Raw genomic sequence first — 21852 nt, 5'->3', positions numbered from 1 at the left:
GAGGGGCAAAGAAGGCAAATTCAGATACTTGGGAATGGCTTTAACTGCACTGCAGGAACCAAGAGACTAACTCCTACCCATCCCAGCATTAAATAACTGAAGGCAACAGAACCTAATGTGCCTCCAACAGGAGGACAGCTGGGTGCTCCTCAACAGAGCACTTCACATTCACTTTGAGGGTAACTTAGTAAGACTAAACTTCATCAAACTATGGCTGAGTAATTTCATGTAGTTGCAGAATTCCCCTCCCACCCCAACTGGTAACAAGAACAAACAGGGAAAGCAACAGGAGCTACGGGTTCTTCCAACTGGTGGTAAACCAGTGCTGTCCAGTTAGCCCAGATCAGGACAACTCTGTTTTAAACACAGCTGAAGTGATGCTTCTTAGGTTAGAAGGTGGATCAGTCCTTCAGTCAACTTAACTGCAAAGAGCGTGAAACACTTGAACTAAGTTTAAAAGCTGACACAGGAAATGCAGTGTCAGACTGACTTAGCTCTTTAGAACCACTTGGTGTGTGCCATGTCCTCGGGGCAGAGTAGGCAGAGATGTATAAAAAAAGGTTTTGTTGACATTTAAATATATTTCTATATGAATGTCTCACAGAACAAAAAAATAAAGTCTTTCCATCACAAATACTGCAGCATGAAAATAAACACTTACCAAAATAAACAATGAGTGATATACATATATATATTTGGGGGTGGATACTATAGAGTGAATCATATTGTTGCTTTTTAAGTCACAAAAGCACAATATAAATACGGAATTTCCTATGAACTCTTTTCCCTGTTGTAATAAAAATACATTCTTTACAGTTGAAGTAAAACTAGTGCAAGTCCGTGCTGCTGCCGCGGCGGCGCTGCGGGCCGGCCCCATCATTGACACGGCACCTCGTACTTAAAGATGACGCTGAAGATCTTGCCCCCCAGGCGGTCAGCGAGCCACGAGTTCTTGATCACAGCCAGCTTGAGGCTCTCGCACTTGAACGCCGCGCAGTAGTTGGTGTGGATGGCGCGGCCCATGCCCTCGATGATGACCAGGTCTGTCTTGCGCTCCCGCACCAGCACAGCCAAGCCTTGGTCCAGACGGCTGAAGGAGAGCTCTGGTTAGGAACAGACCTTAACGTGCCGCAAGGCAGAGACGGGCGGTTCTAAGGGCTCCGACATACAGTGTGGTGGGATACGGCTTTTCAGCTGGAATTACTGATGCCAATAAACAGGAACACTTAAAAGCAATGAGACTGAAGTGGAGTTGTAAAGCGCCATCCCCAGCACATTTGGGACTTCCCAGGAAACATGCAGGGAAGTTTTGTTCCCCAGAGAACTGAATTGAGAATAACCAGGTTAACAACATGGAACACTGCCTGTGCTCAAGGGGATTTCCTGGCCATGTGCTGCATTTAACTGAGCTGCTCCTGACCATGGCTGCGTGTCACTGCTCAACACACCATGATAAGGCAGATACCCAACAACGAGGAAGGGCTGATCAGTACCACAAGTCTGTAAATCCAGAGTAAGCAATGTTACACACTGGTTGTGTGGAGGTGATTCCTAACAGGAAGGGTGGCTGTGATCCTCCAGTGCTGAGTGTCAGAACATTCTGCAGCTGATGGAGACAAAGAACAGATGGGGACTTTGCCAACATACCTGAGATCTAGGCACGGAGAACTCGAACCCGTCTGAACCAAGAGCAGCTTCTCCTCCTTCAGGGCAGATCTTGAAGAAGAAAGACAAAGACAAAACCATTAAACGTCACGGATATCTGGTACTAAGCCAATGACAAGAACTGCCTGAGGCTGCTCTGCAAAGGCTTCTTTCCCTGCTAGGGTTCCAGCAGGGAACACAACGCTTCTTTCAACAAAAGGCTTATTTGGTCAGCTGCGTATCTTCCACAGGGCTACTCTGTACGTGACATCTCTGCATTTGCCTCTGTTCTTTCTAACATAGATTCACGTTTTAGCAGCTCCAGTGCTCACCAGGGAAGACAGAGACAAGAAATACAATTATGGGTTGTTAATAAAGACCTGATCTGTAAATTGTTCACCTTAATGAAAGTACAAGTCCTGCCCTGGCTTCCAGATTTCAGACACAAATAAACACAGCTAAATATGTGACAAGGAACTTGCTTTTCCCTTCTCTGTACTGTTCAATGCACAATGAAGGCTGGGAATGTGCTTACTGAATGATGGGATCCATTGCTGCTATCCGCTCAGTCACGATCAGGGATTCGCTGTAGGTGACATCGTTCAGGGCAGGGCCAGAGTTACAGGCCAGTATAACCTGAGGCAGGGTCCAGAAGAGTCCACTGGTTAGTGCAGTGCACGTGTGGTGGCAGAGCTGCTTGTCTGTTTAAGTCATTGTGCCCTGACTTACTGTACAGAAGAGGAAATGCAAAGAGGAAGGCAGGAGCCCCACAGCTCATTCTCCTCAGTTAACTTCTATTTTGGGACTTACGACCCTCTGCACCCTCACAGGGAAGAGCTTCTGCCTAAGAGCTCAGCTCAGTCTCCCCTCAGGCAGGTTCAAGCCATTCCCCTTGGCCTGTCCCTACAGGCCCTTGTCCCAAGCCCCTCTCCACCTTTCTTGTAGCTTTGGAGTTCCAGGGGTTGGGATTAGTCCCAGTTTTGATGCCAGGAGCCAGTCTGGTCAAGAGTACTGCAGGTGGGCAGTTGGCAATTACCAAAGCTCTGTTACACAGTGAATTCACAATGAAACCCACTTACCTCTGTCCCTCTAGAAAGGAGCTCTCTGACAAAAGGAAAGACTCCTAAAATTATGTCTATTCCACTGTTATCTGCGAAAATTAAGGCACATTTATGAGGGGGACCCTCCTGAAAGAGAAAACCAACATAGTGAGGGTTGAGTTCACAGCTCATTTCAGTGCACAGTCTGTGTTATTTACAGCTACTCACTTTAAGACCCCACATTTTATAGCCTCAGCCACTTGGCCATTGTGGTTCTCTAGCAGCAGCACAACTCATCAGAACTCCACCTACCCTCAGTCTCAGGGGAAACTAAGTTTCCTGATGGTGTCTTTGCACAGTAATTTAAAGCAGCCTTCAGTAACTCTGATTTCTTTGAGAGGCCCTTCAACCCCCATTCATATAACCTGCACTGGAATTAAAGACAGCAGCTCTGAACAGGAGCATCCTTGGAGGCTGGAGGAGGAGCAGCAGCAGCATGGGTGGCTGCTGGTGTGAGTGGGGTGGTCATCAGGGTGCACCTACCTCAGTGGCTGTTTTAAGCTATCCTGCTGTAGGGTGACAGGATTCCCTCTGCCACGAAAGGGCAGGATGTGCTGCTGCGGGCACTGACATCCTCAAATGCAAAGAGATTCCCTCTCCTCCATTAACCTTTCCATCAGTTCTCAATCTGACATTATAAACTCGGCTCCCTCCAGTTCACACCAACAGCAGAAATGTCATAGTGGGCAATGCTTAGTTCCTGATAAAGCCCTGTCAGGACCGTGCCTGGCGTTCCTCAGCTGCCAGGGTTTGTTACACGGGAGGGGCTGGCAGGTTCTGGTTTAAGATGCAAGGAGGTTGAATGATCAGCTCACAGCAAAGCTTCGGCTCCCATTGCCCACAGGGATTTACACAAAGATACAAAAGCTTTTCAATTAACCCTAATGAAGCAGCAATAGAGATCACATGGGGCAGAAAGGGCCTTGCTAACTGGCAAGTTAATTGCCTTCAGCAAGCTCCTACTTAGGCTGGCTACTCAGCCAGAGTAACAAGCCAAATGTTACCTTTGGGCCCAGTGTTCAAAGTTTTGGGTCTAGATGTAGAGAAATAAATGTCTTTATAAAGCAGGGGCACAACGCGGTTCCTGTGGAACCGCTCTGAGAGCAGCTGGGTTCCAAACACTGAAGAACCTGAAGGAATTCAGCTAAGAAACCTGGTAAGTGATGAAGCGTCAGACTAATCCCCTTTATTCCTTTCTTTATGGTATGGCTGCTGAGTTCCTGGTGTTGGGTTACCAGAATGTATTCGGGGTTGTCTGAAGAGGGTTCTGTTAAAGCCCAAGATTAGTAAGGTGGGTTTATGATGAATGTATTTAATTACTCATGGTTAGTAACGATTGTGTGCCATACCTTCAGTCGCTCCAGCCACTGGTTGTAGGAATCTTGTAGCCAGGGACGTTCTGTGTCATAGACAAGATGGTGTTAGTGTGGCTTTCAGGCAAAGAGGAATTCTGCATGCTATGAAAACAGGAGGTGGCTCTTTCCAGGTGTTTAAACATTAAAGCACTTGAGCTCAGGCTTCCTGAATGTTAAATGAAGAGTTCCAGAGCTCTGAATTCAGGGAAGAGCCCAACTGGAGCAGTCTTGAAAGGGACTTTTCCTAACAAAGCAATGAAGTCAGGCAGGTTGGCTGTGTGAGGATTCATCCTGGGTGGACGGTGTTGTGCTCCCAGGACACCATCTCCCCGCATGGGTTAGAAGTTATGACAATAGCAAAGACATCCTGAGTATTTGTGCAGCTCAGGCCTTGGTTCAAGGAGAGCTTTTCAGACTCAATTCCTTTGGCACACAGACAGGAAGTTTCCACTCAAACTCTGCAGCCTGTGCTCCAGGTCACCCCAGCGAGTGCTGAGGTTTCCTGCCACAATAAACCCAGACACACAACACCCAGTGCCAGCCACTGCCACACATCTCCCTTTACCTTGTAGCTTTGACTTGGCTTCTTCAAATCCAAACTGTGGCTCAGATTCCAGAACGCTGCATCAGAGGGGAAATAAAGGGTACGCAGTTAAGCAGCTTCATCTCAAATACAGCTCGAACGTTTCCTTAGGAGGTGGTCAGCAATCTGACTGGTTATAATGGGGAGTGTAGACAGGTCCAGTGAGTGGGAAACGGATACTTTGTGCTTGGTTTAAAAACAAAAGGCTCAGATGTGTATTACTGAAGCTGGTTTCTTTTGGCATAAGAACTCTAATTTAACACCCAGATGTTTGCAGGCACCAAACTACAGGCACAAAAGACACCTTTTGGTCTGCAGCCCACCATAAAACGGAGTCATAGCCTAAAGTCTCAGTGACGAAGTCTGCTCTGAAGAGTTTTTGAAGCTGTACCGGTGTGGCACAAAAAGGGATTAAAATAACCAGACCCAGGTTTTCAAAGTTACTGCCAGGAACTGACAGTAAAGTAGCCCCAGACATGTGGGTGGTGAGGAGGGTTTCCACAGTGAGGTGACTGGTTCTAAGCTGTCAGTACAAGCATTACAGCACGTGAGCACTGCTTGTCAGTTCAGTCTCAAGAAGTTCCTTGAATCCAGCACTAAATGACATTTAACTCGGTATCTCTCAGTTCCTTCCTTAAAGGCTCTTGGATCTGTACTATCAGCCCCCCCAAAAGAAAGCTCTAGAAGTGAGATTCCTCACACACTTGTAAAGCAACAGCCACCACTTGATGCAGGTTTAATACAAGCTACAATGAGAGCAGTGCACTTAATTCTCTACAGAAAAAAGAGCAATTGGATATTCTGAATCTTACAGGGTGCTTTTAAAACATTTTGAAACATTGAACACCTACTCTGAGACTGCTTTTGCTCCCCAGTCAAAGACATTCCCAGCAAGAAGTCCTTTCACCAGAGCAAACTGCCTCTCCTCCCAGTCTAATGAATCCAAAGACTCGATTACGCTGTGGAAACATTTTAAGGCTATGCCATTTTCTTTCTGCTTTATCTGTAAGAAAGACATGAAACACTGGATTTATAGACAAGAACTTCTTACCCATCACTGGTTGTCTCGGTGCCAAGACCACGCTCAAGCATTGTCCTCTACGTTCATGGCCTCTAATGGACCAACAAGTTACTGTTATTAGCATGCTTGGTATCCAGAAAAAAGTTTCCTGGGATTCTAACAAAAAGCTTTGTTAGTGCTGCCCAAGAATTACTTTGCTTAAGAAGTTCAGGTGTAATAGATCTTGAGCAGGTTGGGGACTGGAGAGTGGGCACACAAAGGGACTTTTGCAGTGCCATGACCCATCAAACCCAGGTAATTACCACGAGCAGGCTCAGCACTGCCTGGTTCACAAACACTGGAGATCTGATTGCTGCATCAGGAGTTTCATTATCCCAGATGTTAAGAAGCTCCTGAATTTTTCCTCCAGTGGGATCAGGGTTACACAGCCAGTTATCTTCCCAGCTTCCCCAGTTCTAAACTGATGGGAACACCTCCTCGGGGAGGAGCTGGTTACACTGGTAGCTGACACAGACACCACACACTCATCAGAACAGGACCAACACCAATTCTCTTCTCAGCAGTATCAGACAATGGAAGCTGGTAATTTTTATGGTTAGTGTTACCCTCCCATGCGCATGTTGAAAGTCCAGGGTATTATATCCCATTACCACTGCTTCTCCTGAGTGACAACCAGCAGCTGATTAAAGCTGTTGCAAGTTAGCCAGTTACTGACCCCCCCCCTCCCCAAGCCATGACTTACACGAAGTTTCAGGGTATGGAAAAAGTGTCTTGAACTCGATGTTGTCCACCCTGTAAAGGAGGAACAGCTTACCTTTGAATAGGGATCCGGAAAATTGAACTCGTTTAAACAGTGTTCCCTTGTATCCAGAAGGCTTCTAACTGTTAAGGTACCATAGGCACTTTAAAGGGGAAGAAGGGGGAAAAAAGATCAACTACTTGTGCAGAAAGAAAACTCTTCTCTGTCCTCCATAAGTCACTGCACATCACACAAGCACTTCAAAGTCTTTACATTCCACACATGCTAAACACTGCCTCTAAGTGGCAAATCTGCTGTGCAGTTCACTTAAATACAGAGAGGGAAGATGTTCAGAGCAAAGCTGGACACTGGACACACAACATTAACATGCTGCCATGTTCAATAAGCAGGTAGCAATTTTAAATAATAAAATTTTAAATATAAAACCATCTAATTTTCCCATGACATTCCAACATATGAGACCTGATGTTTGGCACATTACCGTCTTAAAGCCTTCAGCCTGCTCTGCTTTGTAACCTAAGCAGCTTTTAGTTAGTTTTTAGTTAGCTTTTAGTTTGCTCTGCTTGAAACAACTAGCAAGCAATGAAAAGGGAACACAGAGGCACTTACAAGGGCTGCTGCCTGAGTGTCTGCAGCTTGTTCCAGTACTTCTGCCGGAACTTTTCGGCTCTCTCCAGAGCATCCATGGAGTCTGGCTGGCTGGCTGCAGCACGCTTTGCCACCTAGCAGGGAAACAAGGCAAGACACAAGTTACCACATGAACTCTTCCTCCATGTAACTGATCTGAAGTTTAGCCTGAGAAATAACCCCTCCATCTGCTTTTCAGTGCCTGCATATATCTAGTCCCTCCCACACAGCATCTTCCAGCTTTCCTTTATTCCAGCCACCAAAGAATAGTTAATTTTGAGTATCTCCTGTCTTCCCAAAGGATTTCATTTTCAAGACTGTACTTTCAGAAATTAAGCACAATTTACTTACATGAGGGGAGGGAAATAATGTGCACACACACATAAAAGGAGAAACAGGCAGGAATTTAACAGCCTGCATTAACCCATTGTGTCTTTACTGCAGTACGGGTTTTTCCCAGCCCTTTTCCTCCTGACACTCACTCATGAAGTTTCTGATTTGGATTTGTTTATTAAGCATGAACAGCTCTTAAATACTAGCAGGCACTGACTGAATCGGTTTTACAATGCAGACGCAATATCTCACGCCTGATTAGGGCCAAGGCCCTAACGCTTGGCCTTTCTGGCCTTTGATGGGCTGACCATCGTGCTTGCCAGCTCTGTATGAAGAGATGGTGTCATTTAAGAGAGATGTTTTAAAAGCACCACCAGAGAATAGAGAATACAAACCTTTACACAACAGGTTTGACGCAGCAGGTGTATTCTGCAGGGTTAACATGTTGGTCCACAGAAGATTTATGTACTAAATATTTGAGTCACTCACACATATGACTGTCTGTGATATTTACCCCATCCAGAGACTCCTCAAAGCAGGTGAGCCAGTATTTTCTGGCCATGGCATCATCTGTGAGGTCAACAGTGTCTGGAATATAGGTCGATGGGTCTTTCAACAGTGGCAGGTTCACAAGCGGTCTCTCCAACCTATCCATTTCAAGCATGTCAAACTAGGTGAAAAAATGAGAGATTTGTTAGGACTTACTCAAAAATAGACTCATAACAGGTTTATTTGTACAAGGGCTACAGAAGTCCATCCACAGCTGAGAGCGACAGGTTTGCAGACAACTTTATGTCACCATAAATAATCCATCCCCTGCATGGATTATTTATCTGTGCCCATCCTGCAGATGGAGATTATCAAAGCTTCAGACAGAAAACTTACTAGAGGCCCTCTAGTTTATTATTTGCCTTCCCTTCCTCCCCAGATCTGCTGGGCTATCAAGTTCAAGGAGCACAAAGAGCTGAGCACAGGATTATTTGTAAAGGAATGCTGCTATGTTGCTTCACAACTTCCCTTTCAGAGTCCTGGTAAGTCCCCAAAACTTTTCCTCATGTCTTGTGAAAACAATGCTTGGGATCAGATTTCTAAGGACAGAGATTAATTTAATGTGAAATATGCATAGTTACACAGCTCTGTACAGAAAGTGTGCCTTATTTCTTGCATCTGAAAAAACCTGAGCACGTTTATCTGTACTTTAAACAACTACCTAATCACATTGCATCTGCCAACAGAAACACTCAGCCTAAGTAAAGATTAAAGCCCACAAAGTGACAGGTCTTTGTGCACACACACTAAAGTGGCTGTTATAGAACAAGTGTCTTCAGTATTAATTCAACTGCTGGAAAGTGGACATTTCTGAACTGTGACTGTTGCAAAGAGATCCCACTTTATGTGAACAAAATGAGTGCCAAGCAATAGAAGAATTCAAAATGGGGCAGCTGTGGACAGCACATTACAGCTGGTTTGACACTCTTGTACCACTGCCAGCATGAATAAATATCATCTCTCACAGAGGAAAGGCTTGATAAACAACAGATCATTACATCTGCATAAATGCTTTTAAAATCTGTAATACATTTTCTCATTAAGAAGGATGGGGGTGTTAGTTTTTGGTCACACTTGTAATCCACAAATTTATTAACCCAATTTCAGTTATGGCAGGGCTGAAAACTAGACGTTTTTACATACAGGCAGAACCCACAAAATCCATCATCTGCAGCTCATAGTGGACTTATGGGAAACCATTCAGTAAGAGCTCTGCACCTCGTCTTCATGCCCAAAAAAGCTGAGCAACTAACAGAAAACAATGAACCAAAGCCAAGACCTGCTTCTCCCACCCCATTCCCTATAGCAAGGAAACCAATTCCTGAAAACTGGAAAGAGATAAATCATTGATTGAGGAGACTGACATGAAAAACACTGACATGCAGACTGGTAACACAGTAAAACAATGAGCTCCACTATTCTAGCTCCTTTCAAAAGCACTTCAGTAGATGACGTATTAGAATGGTTTAAGAACCTGAAGGTATTTTCTGGGTGCTTACTGGATGCCAGTTTCACTGTGCAATCGGAATTACTGTATTGTCAGTGTGCTTAAGAGATGACTGGGCTCATGCTCTTCTGTCCAATTATACATTTCTCTTCGCATAGGAAGTAAATAAAAGCTGCTTAAAGACAGGGGAACATTGGATTCAAAATTCTGAAGCACAATATTTCAGCTACTTCAGAGAAACAGTAAGAGATGAATGTTCCCCCCCCACCCCACTTTGGCGAAGGACACCAAGACAAAGCAGCAGCCACCATCTGTTTTTATGAGACATTACAACAAACCATCACACAAGACAACATCACACAATACAAGACACCATATTAACCACTTCTTTCGGCAAAAAGTAGCCACAGTGGCAGGAAGCAACCAGCTTGAGAATAACCATCTGTTTTCAAATAACCATTACTAAGAGAAAGCACTTAGTTCTAGAAAAGACAACCACATACTGTACCACTCCTTGTTCTCTGCATAGGGTAAACATCAGGGGATGTGCTCATAAGACCAGAACTCCCAGCGTAATTCTCTCCCCAGCTATACTGATTTGGATCTAGAAAAGAGAAAGACAGAAACACACATAATCTGAAAAGAAAACTGAGAATACTCCCATGAGCGAGTCTAGAGCTAGCATCCCTTCAGAGAAGGTGCCTCTCTACCAAAGCCATCTTCCCTTGTCTTTGTAAGTAAACAATTTCCCCTCCAACCCTCAAAAGAAACGTTTCAACCACTCAGTGCATTACCTAGCTCTGAAGAGCTTCAACCTGAATGAGACATAAGACAATAGTTGTAAAATCATTCTTTTTTTTAACCCCCTTCCCTTGCAATTAAGGGCTATAACCAGCATGCCTTCAAAGCTCTATTGCTGATCATGATATCTTGTTTCTAAATCTAGATCCAGTATTAACAAAATATAATCACTAAAGCACAATGTAAGTTCCAGACAAACACTAAAGTTACTTCTAAAAACTTTTTAGAAATGAGAAGAAGTTTAATCAACTTGATATATACAGTATATGCTGCAAAAGCAACGTATGTAATTCCTCAGTAGCTGGTTCCTTGCCCATACCTACAAAATGAGTATGAAAATTATTCCACATCCATTATTCTAAGGTATATTTGATACTTACTAAGTACCATTAACAACCTCTCTGTGTTCCACTCTAACTAATATCCTTACTGGCTTGCTTGTGCATCAGCAAGAAATAAAGAAAAGACAAATGGCAGAATTCAGCCAAAGCACCCTACACCCAAAGAATGCTGGACAGAAGTGTCTCATCCTTCATAAATGTGTGAGGCTTTTCTCTCTCAAAGGAACACAGTCTTCTTCACTGCATTAACTGAATTCAGCAGCTGGCCTCTTAAAGAGGAGGAAAGTTCTCAGAAACATTTCCCCAACTTGATTTAGTTACGAGTGCTCCCTGCAGAAATCCTGCAGGCTTCTCAAAGCTGAGCAGGAGAAACGGTGAGAAATTAAGATGTCCCTGCCAGAATATATAAAACCAAAGCCCAGCATCTGTGTTTATTAGTGTCAAATGTATTTATTTGGGCAATAACTTACATGCAGCCTCTTAAGAGAAACTTGGACATTACACTGACATTTCAGAACACAGCATATACAGAACAGAGCAGTGCTGTACTTACTGTCTTGTTCAGCTCCTTTTAAAAATGCCCCAATGGCTCCCAGGTAGCCTTCATGTCTCAGGAACAATGCCTGAACCTCTCCCTGCCACAATATGAAACATTGCAATTGGATGGTCCCTGCTGGCTAATATGTACTTCTTTGTCACTAGTTTTACACTTAAATTTAATAGAAACAACTAGAAGATGGTAATATTAATTTGTGCTACATTCTAATACATTCAGTAACTTTAATGGTGCTTCTGAAACACAGCTTCAGGAGGAACTGCTTACAAACATCATTCCACAGTTATTAAACAGCTGGGAAAAAAAATACATGCAGAAGTGGTGCGTATCCTAAGCCTGCACAACCACAGAAGCAGAGGGAAGCCAGTGCCTTCACTAGGAAAGACCACTGCATCACTCCATGAATATTCAAATCCTCTTGCTTGAACAGGCTGGCAATATCAGGTCATCTGATTTCTAGGTCACCAAACTAAGTGTGTGCCACTGTGCACTGTACACATTTGAGACATTGCTCGTTACTTTTGTTTCATTACACTGCTGTTCAACAACATGCAGATACTCTGTATATTACCCATAGACAAGCATTTCCCCCATCAAATTCATTTAATTGTTAATATAATACGTGAATGTTAGGGAGACTAAGAACACCCTCCATCCTAGCAGCAGGGTCCCTTAGCTTTCCTAGGCAGGGCTGGGTGAGACATTGCCTTCTCTGCAGGAGAGCTGACTACATCTGCAGCAGCCGCTGTAACAACAGCTAACACTGAGGTCAGCTATAATTCCTGGAGAGATTGTGATTTGAATCATTAAACAGATGAAGCTGTTCTTATAAGCATCTAAAGCTGCAGTTTTGCAATAGTTCTCTTGAAACCCAACAGTTTTACAGAAAGGGACCACAATGGCAAAATAAAGGCGGGGAAAAAGCAGCATACAGGAGTCTCTTGCCCAAAGCATTGAGAAGAGAATAAAAAATGGTGTTGCCTATTCTGTCAAATTACAAAAGTGCAGAACTAATCTCCCTGTAAGAACCACTAAGTGAGCTTCTGGACTTGCCAGTTTTTCTAGTGAAAAATCTTCAGCATTTTCCACATCTTCAAAACCTGTAAAGAACTATGGCTCAGTTGTTCTGGGGGTTTTGGGTGTTTCTGAACAACAAACAACAAACCCCTGCACTGATACTATCTCAGCAGAACTATCCCACATTGTATAGCCTAGGGGGTGAAAAGAAATAGATGCAAGTCAGCAAGAGGAATTGAATAACAATGGTAGCTATGAAGAGAATAGTGAAAACTCATTACTTGGCAGCTGCAAGACAGTCTGTCAGTCAAAAACTAATACAGAGAGAGAGGGAGGGAGAGAAAGAGAGGCCAGACAGAACTCCCAGACATTTCACATTGATTTTACCCCTCCCACAACAGATCTTTATAGCCCTACTTGCCTACCTAACCAGCAGCCCTCTAAGCTTACTTTATGTGCAATTCCATTTATTAAAGTCCCCCAACAACCTAGAAAGATAACTAAAATTGTGACTTTGCTATCAGGAAAATCTCTGCTTCATTACCTTGGAGAAGAAGTTGATACTGTAGGTTATTGTGCGCATAGTAACAGGGTGACCTCGAATAAAGAATCCTCCAAAATATATCTTCTCTAAGTTATGGAGTTTGGCGTAGAGGCAGGCGAGCTGACCAATGTCATTGCTGATCATATGTAGTAAACTTTTTGCCATATCTTCTTTAGAAAATTCTTAAAGGAAAGAAATAGTAAACTAATTGAAACACAGATGAAGAATCCTCAGGTAGACTGTACTTCTCTAACAGAGAGCCTACAGGTGGAGGAAAAAATACCCAGCGTGACCAGTCTCTATGTGTATGGAAAGGTGCTCACGTCCCCAAAACATCTCTTATTAAAAAGTACTTCAAACAACAAGGAGTTTATATTTGAGTGAAGATATCATGTAAAAGACTCTAAGCCTCTGTTAAACATTGCTTGAAAGAAACCTGCTTGAAAGGCCAACAGCAATGGCAAGAGCTCAATTTCTTCTCTCTAGGAACCACAGATGATGGTTCATCCATCCAGCTTGACCTGAGATGCACTGCAGCAAATAATAATGCAAATGAAATTGCAAATGACAGTAAATCACTGCCATGGGTCCTTTTCTGGACCAAGAAAGCCACATGTATTTCCCACAGGAATGAATTCCCAGTAGGCTAACTAGAGAACTATTTTTCTTGTTTGACTAAAATTATGCAATCCAAAACTGAAATGTGATTTAGCAAGTAAAATACTGTGCAGGCAAAACACATGTAGGCAAGATGATGAAAAGGAGTGGTGGTTATTTTCCAGCTCTACTTGTTAGATCATTATGAACAGCAGATTCCCAAGGGCCAGAGGAGATGGTGGCATTTCTTCTCCTTATTAGTTTTGAACGATGACTCCAAGTAACTGAGCAACACAAGCAGTGCTCCAAGTCCCCTCTCAGCCCAGCATGTGGAAATGGCTAAGGCAAGGTATGTTTATGCTGATGAAGCTGGCAACTGGTTTTCCATCCATTTAAGTGTTGAACCTAGCACAAGCAGCAAATCCAGGAAATATAAAGTAATTAATCTATACCAAATCTTGAGTAGATCTTTTATACACTGATACCTTTATCAGCTGTAGTAGATTTCCCGAAGCTGCTAGCAATCAGATTTCCACTTAGGCCCAGGGTCTGGTAGGCTCCTCCATATACATCTTTCACCAGCATGTCTACATTTGTGTGCTGTCCCTTGGAAGCAAGTTGCAGCAATTCATCAAATTTCTGAGGATGAAAGGCAGAGTTACTCCAGCTTTCAAGGACAGACAGAGAACCTTGCCCATAAACCCAGAGTTCTGCAGCATCTTTACTGACCAAAACTGGGGATTTGGGCTTGTCTTAAAATCAGTCTGGCAGCAAAAGGTGCCTTATTCCTAATAGTAATTAAGTCCATTATCTTATCAGACAGACTGGTCTTAAGTGAAGCTCCTTTAATGATGAAAACCATACCTATCCTCTTCTTCTGCAAAATCAGAAAGCATTAAGAGCACACATTATCATGTTTTAAGATTAACTTTTAAAAGCACCAAACAAATTATTGCAAGTATGGGTCTTCCCTTTGACATTTTCTTATTTAATGCATATGTAACTTTAGCTTTCTGTACACTGCTGACATTTAGGAACACCTATTTAAACCACATGGATCTTTGAGACAGGAAAAAGCAGCATGATTTAAGAGCTGAGTTAGGCAGAACAGTACCAAACCAGGCCTTATTCTGGCAGATCACCAAGCTGGGACTGAAGTGATGAACCCCTGAAACCATAGTGTAAAACAGAGAGTTAGAATTCCTCCTCCCTGTTCCCAGATATTTTGCAGTAATTGGGTGCTCTCTGTTTTTCTTCTGCAGATCATGTGGAAGGAACTAGGTGTGCATTTCATGTTGAACAAGAGCACAGAAAATTGACAGGCCACTTTGAGGAGGCTGTTCTCTGCACTACAAACAGTGTTCATCCTTGCAGACAAGCCCAAGCAGGATAATTATTTTGCCACTGATGATCATCTTATCATTTTTGGCCCTACATTCTACTAGTATCTTTTTGCATTTAAAGGTTCCTTTGAAAATAAGGACATAAGTCAAGGACTCAGCCTTGTTATCTAACTGTGGGACCACAGGCACCTATGGAGAGCATTGAAATTGTCCTGAGCATTGCAGAGATGCCTGCTCTGTTTCTGCACCAGGACAGCAAATCTTCGAATAAAAAGTGAAACACCTCAAGAGACAGACATCATTTTTTTCATTTTTTAGTACTCCGATGTTAGACTTCTGGTTTCCAACAGAAACCTAATTTAAAATAATTATTTCTTCCTATTCAGAGTTTGTCATTCCAACATTTCCAGCTTCCTCTTAGCATTTCATTTAATCCCACACCCCTTAAGACTGACCCTTTGATACCTTTGTTTTTGTAAGCAGTGCTCCAAGACCCCAGAAGGTTCCACCTCCAATTGAGCTCCCTCCAATCCATTCAAATTTGTCTTCGGTTTCTACCTGTCAATAAAACAAGGCAGATTTTCTAGAAAGTCCTATTTTAACTATAAACACAGTTACATATGAGAACACATGGGGTTTTTTGAACAGTGGAATTCGTGTAGGTGGAACTCTTTAACTGTGTAACTATCAGGTGGGAAGTGCATGTTCCTCATACCACAAGCAGTTCCTGAAATCTTTGTATTTAATTCTTGGCCAATAACCCTAAATACAGACATAAAACTTGCTCTCCTCCATAGTGAATCAAACCAAACCAATATTAAAAATCACTTTGATCTGACAGCTTTTGTCCTCATCAGTTAATATAACAACTTTTTAAACACCAAATTACGTGTGATTAAAAAGAAACTATGGGAGTGAGTGAAAAAGCATTCATAACTCTGTAAGAAAGGGAAATTGAGAAATTTTCTTTCTAAACATTATTAGAAACAACTGCTGCTCTAAAAAAGCAAGATGCTTCAGATCACCTTTATCAAATTCTACAATAAAACATTTTAGCAACTACTCACCTTCACTATAGAAACCCCAGAGCCAATATTCACCAGTAAATAAGGAAAAATGTTTGGGTCATTCGTCTGAAATCGGAATTCTGTATCTGAATCTTTCTGGTATGCAAACACTTCATGGGGTATGTTCCTTAGCACAAAGTTGCATCCTTTAATTAGACAGGTCATTACATCTTCTTTATCTACTCTGAGGGGAAAGGGAATAAAAAAACCCTTACATAAATGTCACACCCCTGCTTTTAGAACAATAGTTTTTAAAGGCTTTACAAACAGGAGATAGTAACCCACGCTGCATGGCAAGTCCAGCTCTCTTAAAACATGGAACCTACTTCTGCATATGTTCTGATGTTCATCCTCTATGCCAGTACACACCGGCCAAAGTCAAGACTGGAGTTACACTGTAACTTTAATCTTACATTAATCATGCTGTCATTAAAAACAATCCTGCTCCCTTGTTTGCCTGTTTACACCGCCTCTTTAGTGCCCTGGTGCTAGCACAAGCATATGTGCACCCCTGCAACAAAGTAGGTCAGGAAACTAATCTGGAAAGCAGCCTAACAAAACAATTTTCTAACACGGAATACTTTTCTATCACTCTTCCTCTTCCTTCTCAATAGAGGAAAAAACATTTCAGCACTTGTCTGTGACAGACTGAAGTGACTCCGAGGGCCTACTATTGGGATTGCTAAACACAGACAAAAAAAGACTTCTTACAAGAATAATAGGATTCACAACAGTATATATCCTGAATACGGAGCTTAGGAATACGATACATAATTTCGATAAGGTGAATGATGTAGTTAAGTCAGCTAACACTGACTTCTGTAAACTTCTATATCTTATATATTGTTACTGATTCATGGTAAATTTCTCACATGAAATATCACAAGACTTGTTGAGAACACAAACCAAGCACAGATATACATGTCAACTAATATAAAATGTTTGTCAGGATGGAGACGGTGCTGCTTTTTGGGCCTGTGGACCAATTCAGTATGTAATGATCAAGTAAAAAACAAAGAAACAAAGACCAGGTGCCCCACGTGAGAAGTGGGAATTGCCTCCTTGACTTGATTAGCTGATACTTAGCACCAGCCAGTAAGGTACTGATGCAGGCTGGTTTGAAAAAGAGTTAACAGAATCCTGCCTATCAGGAGAAGAAAGTAATTTGGAAAAGTAGTATAAAAGATGACCACAGTACGTTATGGAACTGCAGTAGGGGAGGAGCCTTGGAGTTCTCAGCAGTAACATCAGGTAATGTTTAACATTGGTATAAATTATGATATTTTTATCTGTATCCATGGTATCTTTTTAGCTTGTGGTGTTTGATAAAGATGTGTGAACTCTAACTTTATGAGGCTGTAGATTCATGAGACTGCCCTTTAGTCTCCTGCAAGCTTATGCTTCTGCATGAAGTTTATATGGAGCTATGCAATAAGTTGCTGTATCATATTAATTACTTCTGGGCATGCACAGAAAAATGTTAAGAGGCTTTTGGAACTCTTGAGAGCTTAGGCAATTACAGAGATTAGGTATATCAGGAAAAAAGTGTTTCCTAATAATATTTTGGCTTATAGTAATAGTTGTCAAGTGGATTTCTTCCTTGAAATTTAAGTAGAAGGTCTGACACACTTAAACACAGTAATGGATCAAGGATTCACAGTGAAAATTCTTGTTACTAATGAAATTACTAACTCCTTGATTTCCAATATTACTGTTTTATATACCATTGTGAGTTTTGTGCATTTGGATCTCTACTCCATTAGTCTAAAAGTACGTCCAAAGCATGCTCCTGATAGTCAGGATATTATCACTGAAGTGCTGCAAAAGTTGAGAGGTGAGAACTAAAAACTGTTATCAGAATAGATTAATTTAATTTAAAAATGGATCGTTTCTAGAAAACAAGCTGTGATAAGACCTTGCTTTCTTGTTTTTACTTTCTTCTGAACCCTGTGCTCCTGCCTGTTGGCTCTGTGCCTGCAACTCTGCTAGGTCAGCTCATGATAGCATTATCTTGTGGCGTGGGTGGTTTCTGAGGGTGGATGGGCAAAGTGGCAAGTTAGCCTTCTAAAAACTCAGAGAAATCATACACTCCTATAACTAAGTTTAAATAGTTCCACTTACTTTAACCCCAATTTCTTCTCAATAAGATCTTTGAATTTATAGGCACCACCACCTGTAGCTTTGATGACTTTTGTCTCTGTATTGACAAGATGGTCTTTGATGAAATCTAGGCAGGTTTCAATGTAAGTGTTTTCAAATTTAATGAAGTGAAGTCGAGCTGTAATTTCCTCCTGAACAGTTATTTCATACAACGGTTCATTTTCTATGTCCTTTAAGAGAGAAAAGAGTTTATTATAGATCATTCAGAAGCCTTCCTTGAGAAACAAGGTTATGCTGAACTACTGAACATAAATTTCTGTGCTTCCTTTGTCTTAAAACTGTTAATGCTATTAAAAACATAACATCCCAAGCTGTTTCAACAGATATTAATTCTTCTTAAGCTGAATAACAGACATTACAAAAGACCATCCTTAAACCATAAGAAAGTTCTAGGTAAAGCTTCATACAGAACAAGTTACTAGATGAGTTTCAGATGAACCTTGTATTCTACTGTGAGAAGCCAGCCCTTCACTTGCATGATTCAACCCCATGCAACTGATGAATGATACAGTTCTCACCTTTCCAGAATGATCAAAGGATCTCACTCTAGCCACTTTGTGCTGCACAGTTGAATAATAAGCCAATTTGGTTAATGAGCCACCTGTCAATAAGATGACAAATTATGATTAATGTCTCACCTCAGAGCAAACGATATAATTTATGTATGTTTGCTTTATCTACAGGTTCTTGTTTTTTAAGATCTCATCAGCTAATGCCAGATATAATTAAGCTAAATGCAAAATGCAGCGAGCCAAAGAACCCTGGTCCAGAAACTGATTTGGCGTGGTTAACTCTGAATGTACTTCCTATAGAAAAAAAGCTCTGCTTTTTTCTCTGTTTGAGAGAATCCCTTAATTTTAACTCTGCATTAAAAATACCCTGGGCTGCAGACCATAACCACCTTTATCTGTACAGAGGGTCAGTTCTAACTTTGCAAGCCTGCTCTTGGAACAGGAGCACAAGGCAGTCAGGTGGTCAGTATCTCTTGTTGTTACAGGCCTAATGTGTAGCTGAATTTAAGTCTGTGTGCATTACTTGTCTCTTGCCAAGTCTTTGGCATGTCACCCCTTTCAGCAAGTTTACCACACATCTTGCAGAACGTGCTTTGTACAAGACAGGCAGTAATTATGACCAACCACTGGGTTAAAATTGAAGTCCCACCAGTAAAGAACAACATAACATGATGAGTAAATTCAGTGGCCCAATGCTCTGCCTTATAAACAAGCGTCATCAAGAAATGCAGCATGACCATGTTAACAATCAGATAGTGCTTATAGCTTTGCCTGCAACAGTACTCTCAGCTGTTACATAGTGCTCAAATAAACACAAATTTTTGAATTATGGAGACTTTCTCCAGCAAAATTTAAGTGAGGTCAACTTTGTGATTGCTGACACTTAAGAGCATCAAAAGCAGCAAAGCTTTCATGACCTTACATCAGCATACTAGACAATGCATTAAAGTTTCTGGTTAACAAAATCTAAACTCTTTTCTAGCTCGTTGCTTGAAGGTGAGGGTTTTCTTAGCTTTGTTTTTAAGAAAACTGAATTTAGTAGCTCTGTCCTATGAGGAAAAAACTTCCTTCCAAACCTCTAAAGGAATTGTGGAGCTTGTGCTGGAATGTCTCACTGTACAAGACTGAGAATGACGCATGTGCATCAGTAATTTATCACCAGGTAAATGGTATGTAAAGCACAGCTTTACACTTCCTCCCCTGGTTTTTGAACATTTAAATCCCTTTGCAACACCAGCTGAGAGATGTAACTAGGCTTTGTAACTAATCCCACAACTCTAATTCCACTCTGACCCCTAAAAAGGACCAAATCCAGCTGTTATTTTATCAGGCACAAAACAAGTATCTTCTGAAGGAGCTGGTGGACTTGTGATGTAAGACTGTGTATTATGGTGCATATATTCTCACTATACAGTAAGTCTCCACCCCCCAGAGCAACATTAATCAGAGGACTAATGGAGGCTGGCAGCAGTACCAGTGTACTGTAGCTGAAAAGCACTTGCCTGGTTTTCCTAGTAAATAGTTCTACTAACCTAGTACGTATAAAATGGAAGCAAAAGGTGTGAATCTGACCTGGCTTTGCTGCTCTCCACAGAATGAATGCTAATCCCTACTCCTTAACAGGCTTAGCACAGGGTGCCCAGCCAGCCCCCACCACAGCCCAGCTCCCTGCTGCGGTGCTCGAGTGTCACTCGGATGTGCATTATTCCAGCTCTTCCTTGGTGCAGGTTGTTGTACACCAGGAATACTGTGTTCTCCGGTTGTGCACAGGACATGGGGTGTTTCAAGGGGTGACTGAGGGCGCAAGTACAGACAACGGCTGTTACAGTCCCAACCCACTCCCCTCCTGCTTTGCCAGCTCCGTCTTCAAGGTGTGTTTCGGGAGCACGGAGGAGCAGGTGACAGGCCCTGCTCGCCGCGGCCAGCTACCAGGGTCGGCCGAGGAGGTCCGCACCGAGCCGCCAGCTCCAGGCCCCGTTACCCTTCTGACAGGACAGTACGCTGTTTCCTCAGGGCGTCCGGCCCGGCCTCTCCCCGGGGCCGCCAAGGACAGCCCCGGCTGCCTCTACCCCGCCGCCGGCCGGCATGCTGGGCCTTGTAGTGCCGCTCCGCGCCTCCCCCTTACCGCCACCGCCCGCCGGGACTCCCGGTCCCGTCGTGCCCCGCGCCCCCCGCTCGCCGCGCTGCCAGCCGGTAGCTCTAGTTCTCCCGCCGCTACCTACACCAGCCCGTCAGCCTCAGGGGACTCCATCTCCCAGCGTGCCCCGCGTCCGCGGGCCGCCCGGCCCGGTGAGTCCCCTCAGCGGGCGAGAGCCGCCGCCCGTTCCTCAACCATCGCCCCCCCGCCGTTGCCCGCCGCTCCCGGCCCGGTTACCGATGTCTATGGCAAAGCGCTTGGCGTTCTCCAGGTTGCGGAAGATTTCGTCTGGCGGGAGGGTGATGCTCTTGTCCAAACTGCCGTGACCGCCGCTACCTCGCCCGCCCCGCTCCGCCATTTTGAACGCGACCCACTCCTCGCCCGGCCTCATCGGTATGCAAATGTATGCGCATACATTTGCATGATAAGGATACCGCCGCATAGATTATGCGGATGAGGCGCGAGCCGGCAGGCGCTTGCGGGGAGCGCGCCGAGGCCCCGCCCCCTCCCCCGTGCGCCCGGCGCGAGGCGTTACCTCAGCGTTGAGCGGCGGGAGCCCGGGAGGCGCAGGGAGCGGAGGCGGGATCGGGATGTTCGCAAGGGAAGAGCGGATCCAGAAGGGCGGCAGGAGAATACCGGCACCGCCCGTGGACACCCAGCGTCCGGTGCTTGGACAGTGTCACACCAACCGGACAGCTCAGGGCCTGCGAGACCCGGTGGGGCCTCCTCATACCCCTGCACAGCGAGGCCCGAGCCGCGCTGACTCCTGCCTGCAGAGCAGCCGTACGTGTCTTCCCGCCGGGCAAACCTGTAGAGTTGAATTCCCCTGTGCTTCAGTGTGTTTGTGACTTGATGCACGCCATAGGAACACGAATTGTAACATAGCACAACACGAGGGACCTGGAGCTGATGGAGTGAGGCCAGAGGAGGCCCCGGAGCTGCTGCAAGGGCTGGAGCACCTCTGCTCTGGAGCCAGTAGCTTTCAGTGCCTAAAGGCGGTACAAGAAACCTGGAGATGTACTTTTTATATGTCTAGGGACAGGATAAGGGGAATAGCTTTACACTTAAGGAGGGGAGACTGAGCTGAGCTCTTAGGCAGAAGCTCTTCCCTGTGAGGGTGCTGAGGCGCTGGCACAGGGTGCCCAGAGAAGCTGTGGCTGCCCCATCCCTGGCAGTGCTCAAGGCCAGGTTGGACACAGGGGCTTGGAGCAAGCTGCTCCAGTGGAAGGGGTCCCTGCCTGCCTGTGGCAGGGGTTGGAGCTGGAGGAGGTTTAAGGTCCCTTCCAGCCCAAACCAGTCTGGGATTCCATGGTTAAGTGCCTCAGCAAACTTTTATTAATCAAAACTACTTAGATCTG

General features: G+C 43.8%; 1 protein-coding gene across 1 annotated transcript; it reads right to left on the bottom strand.

Annotated features, from left to right (window-relative positions):
- Nucleotides 1-673: 673 nt before the first annotated feature.
- Nucleotides 674-20973, bottom strand: PANK4 (pantothenate kinase 4 (inactive)). The gene is made up of 19 exons (XM_061351685.1): nt 20732-20973; nt 18364-18446; nt 17807-18015; nt 15686-15869; nt 15084-15176; nt 13761-13914; nt 12679-12860; nt 11115-11196; nt 9923-10023; nt 7938-8093; nt 7073-7185; nt 6518-6605; nt 5534-5685; nt 4665-4720; nt 4094-4143; nt 2724-2831; nt 2180-2280; nt 1648-1716; nt 674-1090 (listed from the first exon to the last, which is right to left on the bottom strand). Exons 1-19 carry the CDS (start codon nt 20934-20936, stop codon nt 877-879), a joined length of 2400 nt encoding a protein of 799 aa, XP_061207669.1. The 5' UTR covers nt 20937-20973; the 3' UTR covers nt 674-876.
- Nucleotides 20974-21852: the final 879 nt, after the last annotated feature.

The sequence above is a fragment of the Neopsephotus bourkii genome, unplaced genomic scaffold (assembly GCF_033783945.1).
Source record: "Neopsephotus bourkii isolate Nb327-2 ecotype Australia unplaced genomic scaffold, CSIRO-AGI_Nbou_v1 NB_593, whole genome shotgun sequence".
NCBI lineage: Eukaryota > Metazoa > Chordata > Aves > Psittaciformes > Psittacidae > Neopsephotus > Neopsephotus bourkii.
This window is presented reverse-complemented; position numbering and strand designations above follow the sequence as displayed.

Excerpts from the sequence above, each read along its gene's own strand:
- PANK4 (XM_061351685.1), bottom strand. The coding sequence starts at position 20,936 with ATGCGGCGGTATCCTTATCATGCAAATGTATGCGCATACATTTGCATA. Across the intron at positions 11,197-12,678 it reads GTATCAACTTCTTCTCCAAG|GGAGAGGTTCAGGCATTGTT; the intron begins GTAATGAAGCAG and ends ATATTGTGGCAG. Across the intron at positions 2,832-4,093 it reads AGTGGCTGGAGCGACTGAAG|GAGGGTCCCCCTCATAAATG; the intron begins GTATGGCACACA and ends TTTCTCTTTCAG.